The 26,301-nt window shown below is 37.2% G+C and overlaps 1 protein-coding gene across 1 annotated transcript; it reads right to left on the bottom strand.

Moving 5' to 3' along the window:
- Nucleotides 1-1,669: 1,669 nt before the first annotated feature.
- LOC107686331 (nuclear pore complex protein Nup93) lies at nucleotides 1,670-26,287 on the bottom strand. Its single transcript, XM_016483298.1, has 21 exons — nucleotides 25,361-26,287; nucleotides 24,187-24,383; nucleotides 23,952-24,069; nucleotides 13,100-13,162; nucleotides 11,081-11,209; nucleotides 9,327-9,401; nucleotides 8,342-8,434; nucleotides 8,088-8,227; nucleotides 6,743-6,875; nucleotides 6,335-6,492; nucleotides 5,253-5,254; nucleotides 5,000-5,191; nucleotides 4,796-4,922; nucleotides 4,231-4,303; nucleotides 4,087-4,131; nucleotides 3,726-3,842; nucleotides 3,531-3,649; nucleotides 2,601-2,718; nucleotides 2,435-2,518; nucleotides 2,079-2,207; nucleotides 1,670-1,898 (listed from the first exon to the last, which is right to left on the bottom strand). The coding sequence occupies exons 1-21, from the start codon at nucleotides 25,397-25,399 to the stop codon at nucleotides 1,788-1,790; spliced, it is 2,262 nt and encodes a 753-aa protein (XP_016338784.1). The 5' UTR covers nucleotides 25,400-26,287; the 3' UTR covers nucleotides 1,670-1,787.
- Nucleotides 26,288-26,301: the final 14 nt, after the last annotated feature.

Here is a 26,301-nt window from a genome sequence, read left to right as displayed (position 1 = left end):
CACATTAAAAATTAGAATCTTCATTTTAGTTGTAAAGTTTTATTTCAAAGAACCACTGTATTTTAAATGAGGATAATACATTAACGTACATACAGTATGTACACAGAGGTAAGTTCTGTGAAGGGGATGGATGATTTGTTAGGTAGAGCTCCTTTGTTGGCAGCGGTGTGGTGCCACCCTGGTGTTGTGAAATAGCCGGGTTATCGCGGACGTGTGACATCGGCCTGATTCACAACACCAGCTGCAGCACACACACCTCACACACCAGTCCAGGAGGTGTGAAGATGAATCTTTTTCCTCCAGATCTTCTTCTCCAGGTTCCAAACCAAACTGAGTTCCTATTTGACGTGTGTGATGTACTGATGCTGGAAGATTTAATAAAAAAATGATGCAAGGACAAGATTTGTCTTTGAGGAATAGCTTTTGTTCAAAGGGTGAAATAAAGTTGAAACAGCCTGATTGTTGTGCATCCAGTACCTTGAATTTAGGACAGTGCACTCTAATATTAATGCAGCAGCTCCAGATGCTAACGGTTAAAAATGCAAAGCAGAGCTTAGAGGGAGCTGGAGCAGACACTGCAGCCGGCCGTGACAAAGCCAACACGTCCATCTGTGTGCTCTACGGGCATTTCCTCCATAACCCACCATCTGCTGACAGAATCAATGTCACACAGACACATTCCTGCTCTCCTAACTCTCTGAAAGGGCTCTAAACATTCCCTATCCGGCCACTTGTTTGTACTACACAATATATATTTTAATGAATAAAGTATGAGCCAACCAAAACAGAGGCAAAAAAATATACAGGTTTCCCACGTTTTGATCAATTCATTTCCATGAACTGTCATTTTTGATTCAGGCTGATTTGTGAACGGATTGATCTTGTGAAGCAATTTGAATGATTTAATAAAAGGCTTTAGTTTACATACACTGAAGATGAACAATGAAGAAATCTTCCAAATCATTTATTAATCTTAATGCTAATTTCATTATTAAAATCAAAAGTTGTCTGTTAATATTATTTAATGGACCTGAACTAATAACGAAGAGTTGTATTTTTATTAACTAATGTTAACAGATGAATAAATACTGTAACAAATGTATTGCTCAGTGTTAGTTAATGCATTAACTAATGGGGACAATTTGTAAAGTGCTTCCCTTAATAGAAAGAATTGCTCACAAATCACTACAGTTGGTGTTTTACACTACACAAGCTCTATCAACAACAATGTGTAGTCAATAAAATATTTCAGAACAACTCATAACTAGTAAAATGTATAGTAAGCTCTGACCCCGGAAAGTTTTTCTGTGAGAACCCTGTATATACAGTACACAGATTGTTGGCTGCCACCAAATCCACCAAAGTGGCTAATCTTACTGTTAATGACATAATAAAGAATACTATTGTCATGTGATGTGCACATTGATTGTTTGCACTGGATTTCATATTGAATTGATATTGAATCTCATGAGTGATAAGCTGTAATAGTGTATTTGATTAGTTTCATATAGCTTTTATATTAGACTATGGCATTTAAAATTAAATTGATTTGCAACTGAAATGTAATCAAATAAACAGAAAGTGCAGGACAAAACAATGTCACATCAAATAAAAAAAACTGAAAAAAAAGGTTTACGATATAAGAAATGAAATTGAAACAAAATTGAACTCAATTTCATTTTTTTTATTTCAAATAATGGAAAAAAATACAAATATAAGTTGACAAAAGTAATGATGGAATGAGGACAATGAAAGAGAGCTGCTGGAGAAGGGTCAAGGGGGGAGTTTCAGTTCATTAGGACCTCCATCTGAACCAGTCTGGCATTGGTATCTCCAGCCATCCGATACGGAATCATTCCCGCAAACGTGATCAGAGCCCGGGCTTGACTGCGCAGCAGCTGCAGAGAAAGTAGACAAATGCAACCGCCGGTAGTCACACACACACTTGAGAAGAGCTAATCACAATTAAAATGTATTGTCACAATGTGTGTCCAATGTCCAGTGAATAATGGACTCACACTCAGGATTAGCTTTATAGTTGAATAAGCAATCATTTTAACTTAGAAAATATGTTTTACCATGTCTCTGTCCTCTAGGGTACGCTGAGGTCTTCCCGGCGTACCTGCTGCAGCCCCCTTTAGACGCTTGTACTGTGTGAACAGGATATTCATTGTGGCCAACAGAACCTCTGACAAATTGTGTCTTATCTGTGAAAAGATTAGGACACAATGGAGAGAATGTCATGTTAATAAATGTCTCCATTCTGGTAATTAAAAAAAGAATAGTTTTTCAAAATTATACAGACAGTGTGTAGTCAGTTTTTAATATTGTAAAAATACAGTTTTTAGTCAACTCAACCAAAAAGCAAAGACGTATTAATTTGGGGTCACCTGAAACGACACAACAGCTTAGCATATGTTTTCAGATTTCTTACCTCATCGCTGAAGTTTCTGAATGCAGCAACCCGCTCCTCCACACTGTCCTGACTTAAGGGAACCAGCTTTAGCCTCTCAATCACCTGACACAGAATGGCACAAAAATAAAGATTAATGCCTGACAGCATGTGCCCAAGGTCAGCAGGGGTCTTATAGGTGACTTACATCGTAAGCTCGGTCTATGTGGCCGGCGTGGTACTCATCAAAGAACGTCATGAGATCCAGAAGCAGGTAGAAGGTGCTGTCCACAGACTTCTCCCCAGCTATACCGTTAGTACGGTGCCTGTGCTCAAGAAATACAAGAAACCATTTGGTGTTCAATGAAACTACAATCTACAAGATCAAAAAAAAAAATGATGATGGACGCCTGTTTCTGCCTCAAAATTAAAGTAATTGTGAGATAATATTTAAAAAAAAGAAAAAGTTGCATTTGCGAGATAATGTAACAATTACAAGAAACAGTCACTTTGCAGGAAATAAAGTTGCATTCGGAAGATATAAATCATTATTACAAGAAACAAAGTTGCAGTTTCAAGACGTAAAGTCACAATTGTGAGATACTGTATAAAGTTGCAATTAGGAGACAAAGTAGTAATTGAGAGGCAAAGTAGCAATAATGCAAGATATACAGTCACAATTGACAAATTGCAACTAAGAAATAAAGACACTGTGATCTATGAAATTGCAATTGGTAGATATAGTTTCAATTGTCAAATATAAAGTTGCAACTGCAAGAAGTAAAATTGCAACAGTTATAAAGTTGCAACAGTTCACAACTGGAAGATATATTGTTGCAATTGTGAGATGTGAGGTTGCAATTAAAAGAGGCCAAGCCATTATTCAGAGATATAGAGTCTCAACTGCAACCTATTAAGTCACATTTGAGAGATATAAAGGCACAATTTGGGCAATATTAAGTCGCATTGTGAAATATAAAGTTGCAATAATGAGATGAAGTTCTGTAGTGAGATACAAAGTTGGGATTATGATCAATTATGAGAAATAAAGTCGCAATTGTTAGATAAATATTTTTTTTGTACTTTACACAGAAAATGGCTTTCATAGTTTAAAAAGGTCTGTGTAGAAAATGCTCACCGTTCAGCAATAGCCACTGCCATGTTTTTGAGTCGCTCTTTGTTGGACTGGGGCTCGCTAACTTGAGCGATAACTGGACTCAACAATTTGTTCATCAGCTCCAGAACCTTATCAGCGTTCTAATGCAGGAAAAAAAAGATGCTTTAGGCACAATCATCATGAGACTAATCAACCCAACGTCACTACTTATCTTACCTTGGCTAACTCGTACAGTTTGACGGCCTCCTCAAACAACCTCTTGTTCTCAGCCTCTGAGGCCACCTTGGTAATGATGGCCCGCGTGTCTCCAGCGAACTTGTCGATCACGCCGGGCTGAAGGGATTCAAACAAACACTGCTTAGAGCTGATGAAGACTCTGAATGCACAATGGTGTTGTCAAATTGCTTTGAGCATGAAAGGCCAGACTGTGTTGCAAAGGCCTTTGAGACAATAGCACATTCTACACAGCCATGCAAGACTGAACGAACAAAATAACGAACAAGTGAGTTACTGTGAAAGAACAGTAGCATGTTCACTGTCTGCAAGTCAGGTGATATTACAAAAGCCTCCAACATACCTTTCTGCTTCCATCTTTTTCGAGTCTTCCAAGAAGCATATCGAACTACAGGAAGAGAGTTAAGTATTGACAGATATTATGCAATAATAATAGCAATTAGTATGCAGAAACGCTTCCTCCAATGAGCTCGCACACGTTTCTTACCTCCCGACTCTCGATGACTAGCTCGCTGACACAGCGCATGAACATGTTTTCTCCTTGACTGTCCTTCTCATTCCTGTGGCCAATCAGAAAACAGTGATCGTGAGTTTTCACTCAGTGAAGTACAGCAATTATGCCATTTGTAGCACGAAAGCACTTGGGCCTGCAAAGGAATGTGTTCGCTTTGTGATATGCATGCAAACCCCGAGATAAGAGACCTTTAGAAGATCAACTGTTTTCTTTTTGTAACGGTGCCTGTGAGGTCTCTTAAAACAATGGGTCGAGTTAGCATTGAATTCAGTGTGCATGGAACAGGTTTAATTATTCATGGATCATTCGTGGAAGGTTCTGAGTTATTCATGACACATTAATCTCTTCTCAGAGAGGGATTTTGCTCAGTATTTTCAGAGAAAAAGACATGACTTATAGTTCAGCCACTGATCAAACAGGAAACAAGCTGATTTTAGAACAGGTCTGGTGTGTTGAAGCATAGATTTGCTCAACAGCTCTTTTAGTATGTTACCCTAAATGACCCAATAGCATCAGCTGGGGTTAGGACGACCATTACCGGAGAAAGTAGAAGTACTGCAGGGCCTCTCGTGCGTCTGTGGACTCAAACTTGCGGGTGTAGAGCATAAGCAGCCTGATGAAGTTGAGCCTTCGCACCATTGGAGGATCTCCAGCTTCTTGACTCACTGATAAAAGACCAAAAACCTCTTTAGAACAAAAACCAGATACAATTTTGAGTTATCACTTATTGTTGAGAACTTACAGAGTTGTGCGCTCTGGCCCGATGATTTGAGCAGCAGTTTGAGTTCGTACAGCACCAGAGCTACGTGAACGGCATGGCTGCGCAGACGCTCCACTCGGAAAAGGAACGCTATAGCCGCCTCAAACTGTGCAGTCAGGAAAAGCACCTGGAAGTACAGGAATGGCTGGTGGCTGGCCGAGAAATGGGTCTCACCTGCAGAAAACGATTTAAATAATGCCACACACCTTTATGAGCATTTGGGATAATCCAAAACCACTTACAGAACATTATAAACCACATATTGGGAATGTGCACATGCAAATGCAGCCAGTAAGGATTTGTAACTTAAGGAATTGAATGCTTCTTTAAGCGAGTAATAGGTTCCACATAAATCTTCCTCAGCTGTGAAGGGCTTAAATAGGCTGTTTCATTTCCATTTGCATGAGTTGAAATAATCCCCTCTCATTTAAATTGGCGTTAAAACTGACGTCTTAAAGCGGCATTGAAAAGACCTGCTGCGACTTCGCATGGAGCGTAATGGCAGCGCAGCTGGGAGTGAAGGAGTCTTATCAGCAATAGAGGGAGTCTTTAATGTAGTGTACTGCAGGAGCGCCGGCGAGATAAGACTGACTCATCAGGCAGGTGGAAGAAACTAAGCGGATGCCTTTTTAAAACTGGGCGAGGAGAAGTTTAAGCCATGAGAAAACAGCACAATGACATACACTTTTATCTGGGTTAGGCACACTGGCAGACACTGAATAGGGGGGTTTGCATACTGCCTAACTTCCTAGTCTTTCAAATGCCCATTTAAATCTCTTCCTTTAGGACTGGAGTCAATCTAAAGATAAGTGGGCTGATTTATTGGCTGTATGGAATAATTTGATCTGAGTTTCACTCATTCAGAGAGACCACTTGTTTTAAAGAGCTGAGATTAAGATATACTGCCTGAATTTTGTAACTAATATTATTTAATAGTGTAGTCAGCTTAATCCAGTTTAACAAAAGCTGCTAGGATTCCCTTGTGACACAGCAAATTTTTTCCAAAATATTCATGATGTGTTTTCTCTGAATCTGATTGAATCCAGCTGAAACCTGTCTGTCACAGAACAGCTTACATTCTTATTTTGTTACAACCCAGTTTTGACTGAGTAAATGTGATACACTGTTAAAAATGTTGGAATTTTTAATAAACGTAAATGTTTCAATTAAATAAAAGTATATAGTATATACTATATGTGACCCTGGACCACAAAACCAGTCATAAGGGTAGAGAGAGAAGTAGTTACCAAAAACAGAGGAGAAATAGTCCTCTTAGGATGTGATCTAGTTTTGGGATGAGTGTATGTGCGTTCTCACCGTCGGTCGGGGCTGTTCATGTATTCCTGAAACCAAATCTTAAAGTCGCCCAGCTGATGCTGTGCCCTGTTCACCACCTGCATGGCGGCAGACAGGTCTCCACAACGCAGGCAGAAATAGATCAGAGCCCACACTGGATGTCCCTCCACCTCACCGTCCTGTTACACACATACACACGCAGCAGGGTTTATCCTTGGGTCACACTGCGTCCATTTACCTCCTTTTTACTTTCAGCTCTGAAATAAGCAGCTTATTGGCCCATGCAGGGAGAATCCACTGCTGTTATCTAAACTACGGCAAGCCACACTCTGCGCAGTTCACTCGAGAGTATCAGCAGTAAAGGCATCTAGACTGTATGATGTAGTGCTGCCTGTTGCTGTGTGGTGTAGACACGTTCTGCTGCAGTACCTGCATGCCTGGCAGCGGGGTCGGCAGCTTGATGTTCAGGAAGCTGCATACGAGCTGATAAGTGCCAGGTACTCCACCCAGCTGAGCCTGATGCAGATTCCCAAATACAGTGACCATAGTGTAATTTTTATAGCTGTAGAAGAGACACAAGCAGTCCATTTTTCTAGTTGATAAAAGTACATACTGGGTTCACTAACTTTCTGACCAGTGAATTTAAATGTTTTTCCCATTATCCTGTTAGAACTAAATGTGAAGCTGTTTGACAGACTGATTGAAATAAATTGACAAAAAAATGGGTAGTTCACAAACCTGAACTCACTGTGTAAAGAGCAAAATCTAACCCATTACATATTTTGGAGAGCACAGAATCGATATTTACAAGTTTCCCTAAAATCATTTGATTATTTTTCATGATATTTCCAGGTTTTCCAACACCATGGGAACCCTGAACATACACTACCATTCAAAAATGTGGGGTCACTAAGATTTTTTGGCAAGTAATTACTACTTTTATTCAGCAAGGATGCATTAAATATTTCAAGCTACAAAAGATTTATTTCAAATAGAAGCTGTTCTTTTGAAATTTCTATTAAAAAATATATCACAGTTTTCGCAAATATATTAAGCAGCACAACGGTTTTCAACAATAATAATGATAAAATTGATTATATTAAGAAATGTTTATTGAGCAGCAAATTAGTATATTAGAATAATTTCGAGTTATTAAAATTGTTATTAAACTGTATTTTAAAATTATTTAAAACAAATACATGCAGCTTTAGTTAGCATAAGAGACTTCTTTCAAAAACATTTTAAAAAATCTTTTCAATGGTAGTGTAACTTCAGAATTGTACAACCAATTTCCACAATAAACTGGAAGTTTCTAAACAAAGAATAAATTGTACAACTCTACACTGAAGCTTTGTTTTTATGTAAATCGTTTTTTTTAAATACTTTTTAATTTATAATTCAATTTATTTAAAATCAATAATAATTAATTAAATAATAAATAATTACTGAAAAGTAATTTGTTGAAAAACACTGACAATCACATTTAATCGCCATTAGCATAAAAATACGTTTACATTTATTCATTTAGCAGACGCTTTTATCCAAAGCAACTTACAATTGGGGAATACATCAAGCGATTTATCTTAAAGAGGCAAATAGACACAGGAAGTGCTCGTAATACCAAGTTTCAAGCATATATAATTTTTTTAATAATTATTTATATATAAATATTTTTGCCTACTGGTAATTTCAATATTGCAAGATCCCTACTTAAAACTAGTTTACGTCAATATTATCTCTCTAAACAAAGAGCGAGCTGAATTTTCTTTCTCACCTGTTCTCCAGGAACTGCAGGGCTTGTCTGACGAAGGCCATCTGCATGTCCACAGACACTCTGCACTTCAGCGTGTCCTTTGCTGGCACCAACAGAACGTCTGTCATCTGCTTCACCATGAGCCACATGTCTGACACGTTCTGCAAACACATGCACAGACAACTTTACAGAAACACTATTAAAGCAATCACTCCCCTATATTTCTGAGACAAAAAGCATAGACACACAGTGAAGCCAGGCCGAATGTGACATACCTTATGATCCAGGCTTTCTGCTACTGAGGCACAGAGATCTCCCAGGTTGGGTTGAAGATGCCCATTTACTATCTTCTCATTGAAGATATAGATCTAAACAAAAAAGGAAAAATGCAAATTGAGAATGAAGGTCAAAGACTGATTGCTGTCTAAGGCCAAGCTCTCCATAGCTGGATCTGCTATTATCTGGAGGTGAAGTGTAGGATGATGAAAAACAAAACAAACAGGATGAAAATGTTTAGAAGGTCTTCGAAAAAGAGCACAAAGATCAGGAAGATGACTCCACAGGTGATGTGGCGACACATGATTCAACAAGGCAAAAAAAAAAGAGAACAATGGAAGAGATAGACGGCCCTCCCCTTTATGGATAGATTGGGAGCTTACCCATCATGCTTCGTTCCAGCCAATCAATCTGATCAATCAAGCTAGGCTTGCACAGCACAGCACAGCACAGCAGAGCACAGAACCCCCAACTGCTCCCCAGTCACCGCAGCATTGGCTGCCCACTGCTCCGGGTGTTTGTTCACAACTCACTACTGTGTGTGTGCACTTAGAGCTAAGCTTAACTAAATGAAAAGGTATTCTGATTAACTATGAGCCAATCTTTTTTTAAGATGTCTTATAACTAGGATTGCATGATTTATTAGCGTCCAGTTTGATGTTGTCCAATCTCTATCAGTATGATGTTTCAAAAGTACTTTCTATTGGAAATTATAGCATTTTGATGACTGACTGCATGCATGTATAACTGTGTACTAAAGCTTTAATAGATTTTTTAATTATGAAGTTTATTTTTATATTATTATTTATTAAAATTACCCATTAATAAAATAAACTAAAGCCATATTTTTATACTTTATTATACACACACGCGCACACAAATAAATGAATGAAATGTACAGAATGTTTTATAAAGATATTTAAAAAAATAATAATAATTCTGTATGTGTGTGCTTATGGTGTAAACGTATGGCTTTCTACAAACCTGTCGGCTGTAGGCAACTTCCACATTGTTCAGTGCACTGCGTCCTGGAACTCCGACCTCACTCACGAAACTGGGCTGTAGGGCACATAGCAACAGTCGTTAAGGCACAAACAAGGACGTCTACACAACAAGACCGTATTAATATTCTCTACGTGTGTAGGTGTGCATATGTGCGCCTGTAAAAGCGTGGGTTTGACAAGTACACAAGCTGCGTTTATCTCGGAGAGTTGCTTTAATCTAAATGCAGTGACCAATGTAGCGTGAAGCTATTGTGAAGAACATAACTCACGCTTGAGAGCACACAGCGCAGTATTGTGAATACACAGAGAAAGAGACAGACAGAAAAACCTTAAATTGTATACGTGGACATGAATTTATCTCTTCTAAAGAAAAAATGTCACATGTACAGAGAAAGATTTGACAGATAAAGCATATGGTGCTTTAATTGAAATAAATTTCAACACACTCTCTCTCTCTCTCTCTCTCACACACACACACACACTCCACAGTAGCAAATTCCATGAACAGCCTGGCAAGAAAGCCACTGAGGCATTGTAGTTTGTGTGACTATGTAGTGGGGAGGGGGCTACCCAGGCTGGTGGTACAAGGAAGAGTGAGCTCCTGGCATAGGAAGTGAACAGCAGGTCACACATCGAAAATGTAACTGCTGTTTAATAATTAAAGCAGCAGGACAGCAGTCAAAAATCTCCTAGAGCACACAAACATACGTGCATTTGTGTCCAAATTTGCACAAACACTACATTCTTCTTGAATCCTTTATAGGAAAATAAAAGGAAAGAAAAAAGCATATTCTGAGGTTTCGCCTTCTCAAAAAGACAGTCATTGTTTGCCGTAGACAGACTATTGTTCCACTTGAGGACATAAAAGAGATGCAGTTTTTTTTGGTATATTTAGAAGAGGAGTGCTTGTCATCTTCAATGTTTGATGTTTTCTACATCCTTCCCTCTTACTCACCTCTCCATTTTGTGACAGCAGAGATGTGAGCAATGCTGCCAAAAGAGCCTTTATTTCATGAATAATACCCTCTAAAAGCAGCCAATGTCATCTCATCACATGACTGATTTTTTTTTTACTTTTATATGTGAGCATATGAATATAACATAATAGAATAATAGAAATTTTAAAAAAGTATAAAAGTAAATACGTATGTATTAAAATGCTTACAGCATACAAGAGAGTATGTCATGTAATATGTATGAAATATAATATAATATTAAATCTAATATTTTATACACACATACAGCCTATATATATATATATTATAGCTAAATAGCCTAAATATAGTCTAAATCTGTTTTCTAAATCTAAATCAAATCAAACATAAAACTAAATCTACATATATATATATATATATATATATATATGTGTGTGTGTGTGTGTGTGTATAGATAGATAGATAGAGAGAGAGAGATAGAGATAGATAGATAGACAGACAGATAGATAGACATGTCCTATTCTGAAATGTCCTATTCTGAAAAGAACTACAAAAAAAGCTTTTGCCAGATAAGATTTCACTGACAAACAGATCCAGGACAAACGTAGCCACAGGCTGGGTGTATCACGCCAACAGATCTGAACAAGCTCCTTAGATGCTAAATGAGAACATTTGTACTTCACGGATATGCCACGTGTGAAGTGAGGTGAGTGTGTGCTATTACATATCTTACAAGGGAGTTACATCACATCTATCCTGCGTGTGTATTGTGTTTCATGTGGCGTGTTGCTCCTCAGACCTCCACTTCCTGGCTGAAGTCCAGTGCATCCTCTCCAGCTCCCAGCAGGGTGTGCAACACTCTCTGCTTCACCTGCTCCCACTGCACCAACATAGAGTCTCTGTGGTACTCCTCCGCCAGCAAAAATGTCTGCAAGAAAGACAGAACGAGTGAAATAGAGGGGACAAGGTACAAATCACACATAAAAAATGTGATAAATGAGAGTTTAAACTACAAGTTGAAACTACAAAGCCTTCAGCGAATATATAGGTTACCCAACATGTGACGCATTAAAAATAGCTAGTGGAGTAAGAAGGGAGCAGCCTGGATCTGGAAAGCATGCTGTGCACAATAAGCGCTAACGGGCACCTCTATCTTCACACCTCCCCCAATCCCACCTCCGAGGGACAAGGAACGAGAGCTGGGCCTGGGGAGACTCAAACTGGGTCTGGCCCGCTAAAGCCTGGATGCGTGGATGCCTAGCTAATGGAACTTCGCCGCTATCTGGGTCTGTCTTCAAGCCTACCACCGATTTAGCCCGTACCGATTGAATCCGAAGACCTTTTGTCTATTTTACTCCGTCCCGGCGGATCGACGTGTGATAATTGGGATGCGTGGATGCCTAGCTAATGGAACTTCGCCGCTATCTGGGTCTGTCTTCAAGCCTACCACCGATTTAGCCCGTACCCTGATTGAATCCGAAGACCTTTTGTCTATTTTACTCCGTCCCGGCGGATCGACGTGTGATAATTGCGAGTGTTCTAATTAAAAAGGCTTCTGAACTCTGGAGGAAGAGATTTTGGAATCGAGCGTAATGATGGAGGGAGTGAGATATCAGTACGACGTGCTGAAGTTAATGTCAATCAGGTAAAATTTCAAGAGAAGAAACCGCTCAGGAGGGTTTTGTTTTTAAGGGGGAAAACAATAGCATATGGCTTTATAAGCACTTTAGGATCTAACTGTACTCCAGATGATTTTGCTGGGTCAAAAAAGCCATTAATCATCCAGCAATTTACTTTATTCTCACTTGGGGTCCAAAATTAATGCTCAAAATGCAAGTAAAAATTGGCTTTGGAGAGTAGAGTGAATAAATTACTCGCCAGTTGGACGGTAATTTTATTATAAACTGCAGTTGCACATGGTTTATGTCAAATTTTAAGAACGATTGTTTGACACATGCTGATGTAAGTGATGTGCAAGATTCAAATAAAAATGGTCTGCTAAAGTAAACTCTAGGATGTTAAGCCTAGTTTTTGCCCATCTCTTCATGTGGCGTCAGATATAAGTGGAATATTCCTCAAAACACCACAAAAATAAAAATATGAGTAAATAAATCATGATGAGTTGTCACTTTTTTTCTGACAGATACTATTATAAATGGAGACTGGCTTTTTGTCACAACTAAATAATTCCACTGTTATAATATATAGTTACAAATCTGTATAATACAAAATAGTCAGTTAATTAAAAAAATTGATTTAAAGGAAAACAAGTTGATTTTGGGCCTGCCTGTGAGGGACATACATTTTACTGCAGTGCTTGAGGACCCAAAACTTTCACTTTTCACTTTGTCACATACAAGCCATCTGTGTTGTGAGGGTAACAACCTCTTCTTTGGTGAGCAAATTATCCTCTGTCCATTCTTTGCTGACATTCCTCCTCCTGAGAGGTTTGATAGATGGGATATTGACCTGGCAGAGAGCAGCTCTCTGCTGAGAGATGGATAATAACAGGTGAAAGGGCCTGTTTTTACCTCACTGACAGTGGCTGAGGAGACAACAAGGGGGAAAAGGGATTTGACCTAAAACCGAAAGAGCTACAACCTCTGGCAACTATCAGAAGGAGACTGTTTTAAAGGAGCTGTCAGATGAATTGCGTAGATTTGAAATGTCTGGGCAATGCGGGATGTAGTTGCGCTGAAGTTTAACGTTGTTAAAAATCCCATTCCTTTTCTCTACACTGGACAAAAAGACATGGATTGATCGACTGAGCAAATAAATGGATGTAAAAGGATATAGAGAGGTAAAGGAAGATGCTCACCCTGCGGCGTGATTCCTCGATGGCTGACAGCAGTGCATTGTCTCTCTCGTTCTTCAGAAAGCCCTGGAACAAGAGACACGGCATGGAGATTAAACGTACTGCAACCTACTTTCCCCTTTTCTGCATGCAGAGCACACGCCCTCTCTCCCTTTCTCTCTCCTTCCCTCCATACTTCCTCCAAGATGCAAACGCCACAGGCCAGAGATGGAGAATTGCCATCATTATCGAAATTGCTGCTAAAAATGTGCTTAGAATCGACCCTGTGCGAGATCGCTCGCCCAAAATGGTCACTCTCGACTGGTCAGAGCTGGATCAGCAAAGCTTTGGTTCACTACATTTTCGAGTGTACTAAAAGTACTGCGCATTTAAGAAACCCCGCATTAATGCGAACACGTGAACCACGTTCCTACACAAAGAAGTCAATGGACAGTTATGGAAAATGGGGTTCAAACTGCTTGGTTTCCACCCATCTCCCACTCTCAGACTACTCTCTAGGACACAGACAGTTAAACCCTGACTAGAATGTTACCAACTGGAAATCATAAAGCCAACAGCTGCTTATATCTAATTATGGGCCATCATCATCTAAAACGTCATCTTTGTTCGATCACAGATGGAAAACGCACACATCAGTAGCCTCCAAGGATACACAAGCTTCATTTTCTGACTGGATGCCGAGTGTGCAGTTCGAGCAACCTATATGGATGTACTAGGAGTGATCATACTTGATGTACAGCTGGGTAACGACACTCACACACACCCGCATTCGTTTTGATTAAACAGAGAACAGAAAGATCCAGCAGCTGATCCTGAGGACAGAGAAGTCACTGGATCGACGTGCAACACACACACACACACACACACACACACTGAGTGGGGGTTGGGATAGGGAGTGGTACTGATGGAAGGGGAAGCTGGTTCTGATGGGTTTGGAGGATCATCAGACCGCTGAAAAGCCAATTTTCGAAAGGATGGCGAGAAATGTGACCTCTGAACTGGAACCTGCAACCATTGGCTTTTATTATTACAACAAGGATGGAGTCAAAAAAGCATCAGGCACATTTTCCAGGTTTGAGTTTTACTGAATACAGTCGTGTCCTGAAAAGCACACCACATAATCGTAAAAGAATTAACACTGATTTGAGATGTTTTCTTGAATTCATCAATAAATTCGTTAGATTTTAGACATTTAGGCACCGATCACCATTCACACCCTTTTTTTTTAATCCAAGTCCTCAGGATCGAGTTGAAGCCTGTCCTACCTTCCCCCCCGATTACTCTTTTCCTCCCCCATCTGAGATTGCACGACCCCCATCACCCCATCCACGCTCTGACTGACAGCTGTAAATGAGGATTGATTTATTCTGATTTGGGGAACGCAACATCTAAATGACGCATCCGAACAAAAGAGCCGAGCTGATGGATACGGAGATGGAAAGTGGGTGGGGGGGAAGTTTAAGGTGTGGGAGCAGCCAACATTTCATACTTAGCAGCACTATTTCTTGCTCAGTCACCGTGCCTCCAACCGCTAGCTACAGAACAGCGCCCCCTTCAGGCATTCACGCTCTGCATCTAGTACCCAAGAGCCACTAGCTGACAAAAGGAACACATTTTACATGGATGCATTTGGGTCATGCCTTATCCAAGTTCATGCTTTCTACATACTGTGAAGCGTTTCATTGCATGTGGCAGTTTTGGCATTATTAGTCACATAAAATGAAAAAAAAAAAAATCTTCTCAGATGTGCAATTTATACCAAACTACATGCATATCTTTTTTGAGCCACATTTTAAATCATCTGACCACAGAAAAATAAATGTGTGACTAAAGGCTGCCAATAAAACAGCTAGACAAAGTGCAGATCACATAGGTTGAAAGGGGAGGTTACCGTATGCCATTCAATTAAACACCGTGTATTTCTGGAAGATTCAAGGCGCAGCAAATATTGAGCTAGTTTGATTTGGATGAAAACGGTGCATCACGACAAGCAGAAGACGTCAATACTATATGAAGCACATACATGTTCAATAAAGACATTGTAATGAATGCTACATATAGAATTCATACATGTTCATGGTGCACACACCTTCTTGTGGATGTATATACATTCTGAAATCAGGTATAATGCATTTTGAACAACACATAGCAGGAAATATGACATGGATTGACATCGAATGCACGCTGTATTGAATGCAAGCTGTATAAAAGACATGCATACATGCGCTAACTGAACCCGCAGCATTTGATTTAAACTCAAACACCCCTCTCTAGATCTATACATCCATCTCTTTTTCCTTTCTTTCACTTCTGAACAATGAGAAGGAGTGAAGGAACCCCACCCTAACCCCACCACTTCCTGTGTGACAGACAAGTCTTCATCCTCCTTCTCGCCATCTTCATCATCCCTTTGGAGAAGGCGCCAGTCTCATCTTTTGGGCTAAACTGACTGACCAAGGCATACATACTATAGCAAGCCTGTCGAATGCATGTGCGTGTAGGTGATACTCACTTATGCTCTGGTTTAACCTGCTGGGAAAGTGCTGCTGAGAGGTGAAAGTGTCTAGAAGCAGAGTGGCCGTCCCCTGCCCATGCCATCTCCATCTTCCTCGTCCTGCAGAAGCAGGCCAGTGCATTTTAGGGCGTTTCTGACCTCCTTCACCAGAGGCCCACACTGTCTCTGCCACATGCACTCTTCTTTACCTCAAGGCGGCCCAGTGGTCTGAACCTAGATATGAGCCATGAGCAGGGTTACTGTGAGCTGCTTTATTATCAGAGGCGGAGCGTACCAAGTCGGCTCAGAGACAAGGGGGGAATCTGAGGAGAAGTCATTATTCAACCTGATCCATGTGTTTGTTCACCATCAGTCGTCCACCCCTCCTCCTCATCTCTCCTCCAGCATCCCTGCCAGCCTCGTCTGACAAAAAGACGATGGAGAGGAGGGGGAGGGATAGAGACAGTGAGAAAGAGAAGGAGAGAAGAGATAAGCACAGAAAAAGATGGGTGGGGGTAGACGGCTTCGAACCTTCAAAAAGCGAAAACCAAGAGGATCATTACACGACTTGAGTCAGTCAACAGACAATTCTCTATCCGCATTAATAACATTCAAACAAATGAAAATACATCTATCTTTTTATGGTAAGAAGTAATTGAGTACATCATCCAGTTGCTACCAACAAGACACATTCTGTTGTCTGGTAATACGTACTTATGTACATATTACAAACCTTGTCTGTACATTTCGATGGGTGTGGCTGTGTGATTGCCCAGAAATGTTAAACTTCTCTAAAATATATTTTGATTTTGAAAACAGCAACAAAAAAAAAATGGTGTAAAAAAGACCACAACTGATGTGTTGGGCAATGATTCGACACAGTTCCCAGATTGAGTGCCAACTTGTGGTCCTTTCTGATCCTGATCCTCTCCCACATTGCTTCCTGTCTGCTCTGTACTGTATTATCCAAATAAAGCCAAATAAGGGGGGGGGATTATATATATAATCTTTTTGTTTTTCTCATACAGGCTACAGAAATGTTCTTGTTTTTGACTACACTGAAAGCACAAATTTGGATAATCACCAGATGAGATCAATGTTTCCATCCTCATATACCCCACAGCTCTTCAGTAAGACATAAAATGGCCCTTCAGTAAGACTCAGAGTACCTCTTCATCGACACAAAACCACAAAAGTGCTCCTTTTAACTCATATTATTCTGGACATCATTTAGTATTATCATTAATATTGTTAAAATGGCATTTACTACAATGACTCACTTTAAAACTTAAAACGATCGATACTGTGGCTAAAAAACAGTCTCATCAAGTGGTTTCCTTTCAAACTAAAGCACGCTGAGAATATCATTTTATAACTAAGAAAAGTACAGAGCAGAGCACTGCTGCAAAAATCTGTCCAGTGTCTTTATTTAAAACAGATTAACTGAAGAATATTTGACAGCTTTTTTTATTTTTAAGCAACATTAATATCTTCCCCAATAGTGTTTAAACTGTACCAAATGTCGACCGCACATAACAAATGACTTAAATGTAAATATAAAAATCACTTGTAGCATTTTTTGTTGATCAAAATAGTCCCATAGAAATCATTAAAGATCATGTTTGTCATGATCTTATTACATCTGATGATGGATGAGGCTAGTACAGACCACAATAAATGGCATGACAAGAGCAGTTAAGCCAAAATGCTTTCGTTTATAACATTCAAGTGATATATTACTTCCTGTGATTTTGTGTAAATACATTTAGGTCACTACTTTACAGCATTAAAATGTATACACATGGAAATTATAAACATATCTGCCACTTAGGCAGTAAAATCTAATTTGAGCATAGTACAATCGGCTCACAATGCCGTGAGGTGCAATCATGGACAAAAAGCCACAAGATGACTCCAGTTTTAATTTCATGTGGTTTGCCAGCTCATTGTTGACTTCACTGCTGATTCCTGGCTCTAGTGAGCTCACTATAATTCACTAAACCTGTGTGGTATCATAATGCAGTCACCATAAACACCACCTTTCTGTCCCTCTCTGAACCCACATGTTTTTTGGTGCTTTGTGCATCATAACAGTTGCAATAAGGCATTAGTAATGCATTTATATTTTACGAATTTATATATCTGAATCTAAAATCCTCTGGTATCAGCAGCATCCACAGGGGGGCATAGTAACCACTGTTATTGTTACTGTTTCAGAAGGCATGAACATCATTCAAATGTCATTTTTCATTTTCCTATCTGGTTCTTTTCATTTTCAGTGGCAGCTGTCAGCAAAAACACTAAACTCTTAAGCTGTAATGAACTTGACTGTGTAATTTAAATTTTAAGAATTACATAATTCGCCTGATTCAAGTTTTGCCAAGTCATGTCTCTTGGCCTTCAGGCCTGTATTACTCTTACAGAAGCACTTAGACCTGAATTCAATAGTAACCCATTGCCACAGCAAAGTCACACCTTAGCAGACTTACATACTATAATCCAATTCACAGCATGCACTATATAATTTCTAAAAGCTGTGCATGTGCACTCAGCCTGCCTTCACAAATGCCCAAATCAAAATCAAAACAACAGGAAATACATATGTAGTATGGTACACACAAGAAAAGTTGCACTAAGAAGCAATGAAAATATACAAACACATGAATAGCAGAAAACCTGTTGCCATTAAGATAAATGCATAGAGGGATTGAGAGCCATTAGACCCACCCTGTATCTTAAGCTCTAAAGGCAATAGCATAGTGCTAATTATAAATGGGCTGAGTGTGGAGATTGTTTAAATGTTTATTTGGCTTCTACTGAGGCTGTAATGCAGGATGTCTCATCAAATTATTAAGACACTGCAGAGTACATCACTAACAGGGAAAAACATTTACAAAAGCTAAAGGTTTGGGGTCAGTATTTATTTACTTATTTTCTTTTAAACAATGTATACTTTAATTGTGCAAGGATGCATTCATTACAGCAACACATTTATAATGTTAAAAGAGAATTCTATTTCCAATAAATGCTGTTCTTTTCAACTTTAATCGAAGGATACTGAAAAAGTATTATGGTTTCCACAAAAACATTAAGGAGCACAACAATTTCAACAATCATAGTAATAAGAAATGTTTTGAGAACTAGAATGATTTCTGAAGCATCATGTAACACTGAATTCTGAAGTAATGACTAGAAATTACACATCGTCCTTCACAGGAAGTATATTAAAAGAGAAAAAAGTTATTTTAAACTGTAATAATATTAGCAGTATTTTTGATCAAATAAATGCAGCCTTGGTGAACATGAGACTTCTTAAAAAAAACAAAAAAACTCAAGTAAATATTTCCAAACCCAACTTTTGAATAGTAGTGTATGTTAAGTCATTAATTGTTGTAAGAACATTTCTGCAATGAAAATCGACTTGTATACCATTATCATCAAATCTGAATCAAATCTGAATCAAATCAAATCTTGTTTTTAAAAATGTTGCAAATGAAAATCTAAATAATGAAGATGAAGTATTAGGATTTAATTTTCAAAAATAGTATCCTTTACATGTACTTTGCAAATGATATCCAATTGAAGAAACTTAGGGCACAAATAAAGGGCACATATTATATTAATTTTAGACTTTTAAATTTAATTTAAATTTAAAGTTTAAAGATGCATTTGAAAGCACTTCACAAAAACAAAATTGCAGAGAATACAGCAAAGAAATTAGTCAACTTATTTAAATATATTTAAAATTAAAAATTTGATGGATTGGATGAGCACATTTGTATTAAAATGGTGGCATAAAGCTCCATAAAGCTGTAAAGGGAGGACAATGATAAGATAGCGACTCTCGAAATATAAAAATAAAAAATGTAACTTGCTTTTCTATCTAAGAAACTCCATTACAACACAATATTCAAGTAAATGTGCTTTTGCAAGGCATTTTCATGAAATGACTTGTTTCTATTTATTTCAGATTCATCCATTTAGAAGATCAGTTCTGAGTTATGCCAAACAATTAAAATGAAACCACAAGAAGTCCAAATATACACTACAGTAAGATTTTAAATGTCTTTAAATAATTCTCTTCTGCTCACCAAGCCTGCATTTATTTGCTCTAGGGATGTTCATTTCGGTTATTTCTCCTAACAGATGCTCGTTAACCGATTATTAACCGTTAACCGACAAGATTATTTTAAATTAGAATTGAATTAAATTAGAAAAGTTAAGTGTCTGTGACCCGTTAAAAATACTAACATTTGTTTTCCGATTTGATTTTATATATAAAAAAAGAATAAATAGGCCTAAACGAGAAATATATTTTGACTTAAATAATAAATTAAGAAAACGAAAGAAAAAACTGTGCAACAAGTAGCCTAGTATGCAGAGTTTTGGTTCATTTTTGTGCTGCGCGAAAGGAAACCAAGATGACAGAAAGCACCATCCTATTTTTTTAGGCCTATTTTACAAAAGCACAAAGATTTGTTTGTATTGTAAATGTACACAAATAAAAGCAAACCTTTTACAATTCCAATTATCTTTATGACTAAAAGGAGTAGTTGCTTCCACTGTTAGAAGGAAAAAATTCAAATGATTGCACCGGCGCCGCATGCACGCACACAGTTAAGCTTTGCTACCTTGACAATAATGCAGCCTGTTCATTATCATAATAAAATACAGCCAGTCAAACATATTTAAACTGAGCAATGTTTTTTTTTTTCCATATGTAGTAAAATCTGTGGCATTAAGCGCTATCACCGTACCGCCGTGATGTTATGCAAAACATTTTGTTTTACGTGGATATTGGAACGCCAGTGAAGTAGGCTACATAATAAATAATAATTTGGCATTCAAATACATGGCGAATACGGAAACATTTGATTTTGTTGAATGAGAGACCCAACGTTGGTTTCAGTTTCGTTTTAGCCTGTCGTTTATATAGCTAGCCTATAGCTTCTTATATTTTTAATTCTTGTCCTTTTTTTTTTAAATACTGTTAAATTGAAAGGATTTGTTGTGGAGTGAGGGGAACTAAAATAGCCTAGCTATGTTTACAGTGTTTATTATAATGTTTGCAAACATTTTGCGTTTTGCGGCATTAGGCCTATTTCTGAATGAAATAATAAAATGCGACATACGCGACTTATGGGGGGGTTTTTTCTCTAAAAAAATATTTTTTTATACGCGTGGCGTATTTTAACCATGCAGCAAACCTTTTAAAATATTTTGATAAATTAGGATTTGAAAAAAAAAAAAAGTTTAACATTGTAATAACCGGTCAAAATTCTTACGTTCGGTTAACGGTTAACCGGTTAAAATGAGCATCCATAATTTGATCCAAAATACAGCAAAAGCAGTAATATTTTGAAGCAAATCAGAATATTAGAATTATTTCTGAAGCATCATGTGACCGGATAAAAATTCAGCTTTGAAATCACAGGAATAACAGTTTAAAATATATTCAAACAGAAAATATTTATTTTAAATAGTAAAAATAAATACTATTTTTAAATAGTAAAAATATTTCAAAATGTTACTGTTTTTGCAGTACTTTGGATCAAATAAATGCAGGCTTGGTGAGCAGAAGACACTTTAAAAATAAAAAAAACATTAAAAATCTTACTGTTCAAAAACTTTTATTTTTTTCCCCCTTTTATTAATTTTTATATAATACAACCATTTCTTACATTTTGTGGTTACCCGCTCCCGCTGATATAAGAGGGACAATAAACAAACAAACAAAATACAACAACAAAAAACAAAAGATGATGACAAGAGAGATAAAAACATTATAGTAGCAACTATGATGCACTAGCACAATTTGGAGATTTGCCCATCAAATTGATAAATGACTCCCACATGCTCAAAAAACACTGTTCAAAAAATTTGGACTGGTAGTGTAGCACCATTCAAAGTTTTGGGGTCAGTAAGATTTTTATTATTATTATTATTATTCAGCAAGGACTAAATTTATCAAGTGACATTTAAGACATTTTTGCTACAAAAGATTTACATTTAAATAAATGCTGGGTAAGAAAGATTTCTATTCATCAAAGAATCATGAAAAAACTGAAAATAATAATAAATGTTATTTGAGCACCAAATTAGCATATTAGAATGATTTCTGAAAGATTATGTGACACTGAAGACTGGAGTAATGGCTGCTGAAAATTCAGCTTTGCATCACATGAATAAATTACATTTAATCAATAAATAAAATAGAAAAGTTATTTTATATTGTAATATTTTAACAATATTGTTCTAAATGTAATATGTTTAATAATATAGTGTTATATAATGTTTTACTGTATTTTTGATCAAACAAATTAAACCTTGGTAAAGCATGCATACTTGGTAAAGCTGTACATACTTTTTAATGGTAGTGTACATCCAGATAATTAGGGCCCTTTGATATCAACAGATAATAGAGTTCAAACAACTACTGCAGTGGCTAAATATCTGACATTAAACAGCTGCATCTCAATGCATGCAGTGGTGAGATATAAAGTATAAAAAAATTATCAATTTCAACTAGGACTAAAAACACCCACCCAAGTAAAACATGCACTAACCTGAATATCAGTGTCCTTGACTGGCTCAAGAGGCTCAAATGTAGTGGCAGCACTGAGACTCTCAAGACGCTGAGAGATATGGAAGATGTCAAGACCCCGAGAGCCCAAGAGGATGGAGCTGAAGATTTAAAATTAAATTGAAAGGATTTGTTGTGGAGTGAGGGGAACTAAAATAGCCTAGCTATGTTTACAGTGTTTATTATAATGTTTGCAAACATTTTGCGTTTTGCGGCATTAGGCCTATTTCTGAATGAAATAATAAAATGCGACATACGCGACTTATGGGGGGGTTTTTTCTCTAAAAAAATATTTTTTTATACGCGTGGCGTATTTTAACCATGCAGCAAACCTTTTAAAATATTTTGATAAATTAGGATTTGAAAAAAAAAAACGTTTAACATTGTAATAACCGGTCAAAATTCTTACGTTCGGTTAACGGTTAACTGGTTAAAATGAGCATCCATAATTTGACAGCAAAAGCAGCAAAAGCAGTAATATTTTGAAGCAAATCAGAATATTAGAATTATTTCTGAAGCATCAATAAAAATTCTAAAAATTCAGCTTTGAAATCACAGGAATAACAGTTTAAAATATATTCAAACAGAAAATATTTATTTTAAATAGTAAAAATAAATACTATTTTTAAATAGTAAAAATATTTCAAAATGTTACTGTTTTTGCAGTACTTTGGATCAAATAAATGCAGGCTTGGTGAGCAGAAGACACTTTAAAAATAAAAAAAACATTAAAAATCTTACTGTTCAAAAACTTTTATTTTTTTCCCCCTTTTATTAATTTTTATATAATACAACCATTTCTTACATTTTGTGGTTACCCGCTCCCGCTGATATAAGAGGGACAATAAACAAACAAACAAAATACAACAACAAAAAACAAAAGATGATGACAAGAGAGATAAAAACATTATAGTAGCAACTATGATGCACTAGCACAATTTGGAGATTTGCCCATCAAATTGATAAATGACTCCCACATGCTCAGTTCAAAAAGTTCAAAAAATTTGGACTGGTAGTGTAGCACCATTCAAAGTTTTGGGGTCAGTAAGATTTTTATTATTATTATTATTATTATTATTCAGCAAGGACTAAATTTATCAAGTGACATTTAAGACATTTTTGCTACAAAATTAAATAAATATTATTATTATTATTATTATTCAGCAAGGACTAAATTTATCAAGTGACATTTAAGACATTTTTGCTACAAAAGATTTACATTTAAATAAATGCTGGGTAAGAAAGATTTCTATTCATCAAAGAATCATGAAAAAACTGAAAATAATAATAAATGTTATTTGAGCACCAAATTAGCATATTAGAATGATTTCTGAAAGATTATGTGACACTGAAGACTGGAGTAATGGCTGCTGAAAATTCAGCTTTGCATCACATGAATAAATTACATTTAATCAATAAATAAAATAGAAAAGTTATTTTATATTGTAATATTTTAACAATATTGTTCTAAATGTAATATGTTTAATAATATAGTGTTATATAATGTTTTACTGTATTTTTGATCAAACAAATTAAACCTTGGTAAAGCATGCATACTTGGTAAAGCTGTACATACTTTTTAATGGTAGTGTACATCCAGATAATTAGGGCCCTTTGATATCAACAGATAATAGAGTTCAAACAACTACTGCAGTGGCTAAATATCTGACATTAAACAGCTGCATCTCAATGCATGCAGTGGTGAGATATAAAGTATAAAAAAATTATCAATTTCAACTAGGACTAAAAACACCCACCCAAGTAAAACATGCACTAACCTGAATATCAGTGTCCTTGACTGGCTCAAGAGGCTCAAATGTAGTGGCAGCACTGAGACTCTCAAGACGCTGAGAGATATGGAAGATGTCAAGACCCCGAGAGCCCAAGAGGATGGAGCTGAAGATTTAAAAAAAAAATGACAGTACAGATATAAATAATATGCTGACCCAAATGACTTCAAATAAATGTAAGTGTCATGCCAAATGACATACAGACACCAGACTAAAAACTCACGCTTTTACGTCAGCTGTGTCTTGAGAGGTTCTGGTGAGAGTGCGGGAACGTAGTCGCTCTCCTGCTTGTTGGATCTCCTGTAGGTTTCGCTCAACATGGGGCAGCTCGGACACGGCCTCAGTCTCTGCTGCCAGCTGTTCTGCCTGCTGCAGGAGCTCCCCGAAGCCCTCAGTATCCATGTGCAGCTCCTGTTTCACCTGACAGCAACACAAGAGCATGTCTACGTTACATGGTGATATGCACATAATTTGTAATGTGTATGGTTATCACTGGTTAGCAAATTACCACTTACTACAGCTTTTTTCATTACAATAAAACTGAAAGAAACTCTCAAAGCTTATTACAGATAAACCTACAGTTTGAAGGTCATTCCATGTTAAATTATTATTATTGTACAGTAGTAACTGTGTGAATTTCACTATATACATATAATTATGTTAACTTTAGGATGTCAAAGACACGATTAACTACTATTAATAAAATCAAATAAACTGTACCATTACATACTCATTTATTTAGCATTATATTTTTATTAAATGGAACATATAAATACACACATAATTAGAACTACGTTGAATGAATGTACTTGTGAAACAGCAGTAACGTTAGTGACTAAAAACGACTGTCACTTGCTAGCAAGCTAACTTGACATGAGGTGCTGTCGGCAAACGCGTCCCAGACAGCCACCTGTCAAATGAGACTTCGATTAACTAGCTGATTAATTAACGCATATGTAACAACCCACCTCCCAGAATTTGAATCCTTAGAGCGGCTATAAAAGGATAATTTCCACTTTAGCCGCTATGCTAAACACAGCCCCCCTCGTTAACTCCCGGGTTACATTGAGCGCGCGCTGATTGGTTCAAACTGGTTTTTCCCAGAAGCACGCGCGACTCGATAGAACTTTATTCAGATGTTTCGGTTTACAATAATTTATATAAGTGAGATCGGGTCAGATCCTGTTTTTATACAGTCTATGGGTAAGATACAATTTCTGTAAGATTGCTTGGAAAACCATTTGGCTGAAACCTGACGGTGATGATACAGCGATGTCCTATACTTGATCGATGGTGATATTTGATATATGATTTAGTGATACATGAAGTATAAGTAGGCTATTATACATAATTATAGTAATATTAAATGAATACTATTATATCATATCATTACTTACACGCCGAGGATATATCATGCAGCCTGTCCATGTTGGCATCTGCTTCTTTTAACTAACAAATTAATTGCACCAAAATATACGGACATCAGCAGATTAATTAATCTTTGCATTTGTTCCCGACTATCTGCAACCCATCAATTGAACACCATTTTATCCCACCCCCCATCACTGTGGTGGGATTTCATATTAAAACAACTGGTCGTTATGAAGTCAGTTAGAAACACCAAGGATTCACGCAAAACAAGGAGAGTCGTTTTTTTAGCCATTCTAACACCCACAGTTGGAACCAGCGTCCAGTAGAGATCAGATACACCAACCATCAGTTACATTCAGACTGAAAACATCCATTTAGCTCTGCATTTGTTGAATGATTGCATCCTACTTATTGCACTCAATCAGCTCAGATTTTAAACACTTTAGGTCAATTTTTACTTCCCCCTCCCCTCTATGCTGCTTTGACTTTTAGAAGTTTCATGTGAACACTTTCTTACTCGTTTAACTGTCCTTTATAAATAAACTTGCATTACTAAAATAGCACTTGGCAACAACTGGGCAAGAGCCAACCCTCCAAGTTGAAACTTACATTGGCGTGTACAAATACAAGAAAGCTGTGAAATAAAGCAACAGACCAATAACTGCTGAAATTTATATATTGTAGACAAAGTACATTGCAGAAAAACTTACAGTTGTCCTTTTATGAAGAACAAACATCTTGTGATACTCTTATTTATAGCAGTACAAATCAATGCATTGTTTTCCTTCTTTAGCCTTTGTTAAACGATTTTGCAACATTAAACAGTCAAAAGATTTGAGAACTGGAGGCCATTTATTATCTTGTAAAAAGACAACATTCATTCGATTCAAAAACGAAGCCGCGCAGCACAGACGAACAAGTTCACATTGGAACAAAACATCACGTTGACCTCCTCACTGACAGCAGC

The sequence above is a fragment of the Sinocyclocheilus anshuiensis genome, unplaced genomic scaffold (genome assembly GCF_001515605.1).
Source record: "Sinocyclocheilus anshuiensis isolate Anshui unplaced genomic scaffold, SAMN03320099.WGS_v1.1 scaffold481, whole genome shotgun sequence".
NCBI lineage: Eukaryota > Metazoa > Chordata > Actinopteri > Cypriniformes > Cyprinidae > Sinocyclocheilus > Sinocyclocheilus anshuiensis.
The sequence above is the reverse complement of the archived record's forward strand: the minus strand, read 5'-3'. Positions and strand labels throughout refer to the sequence as shown.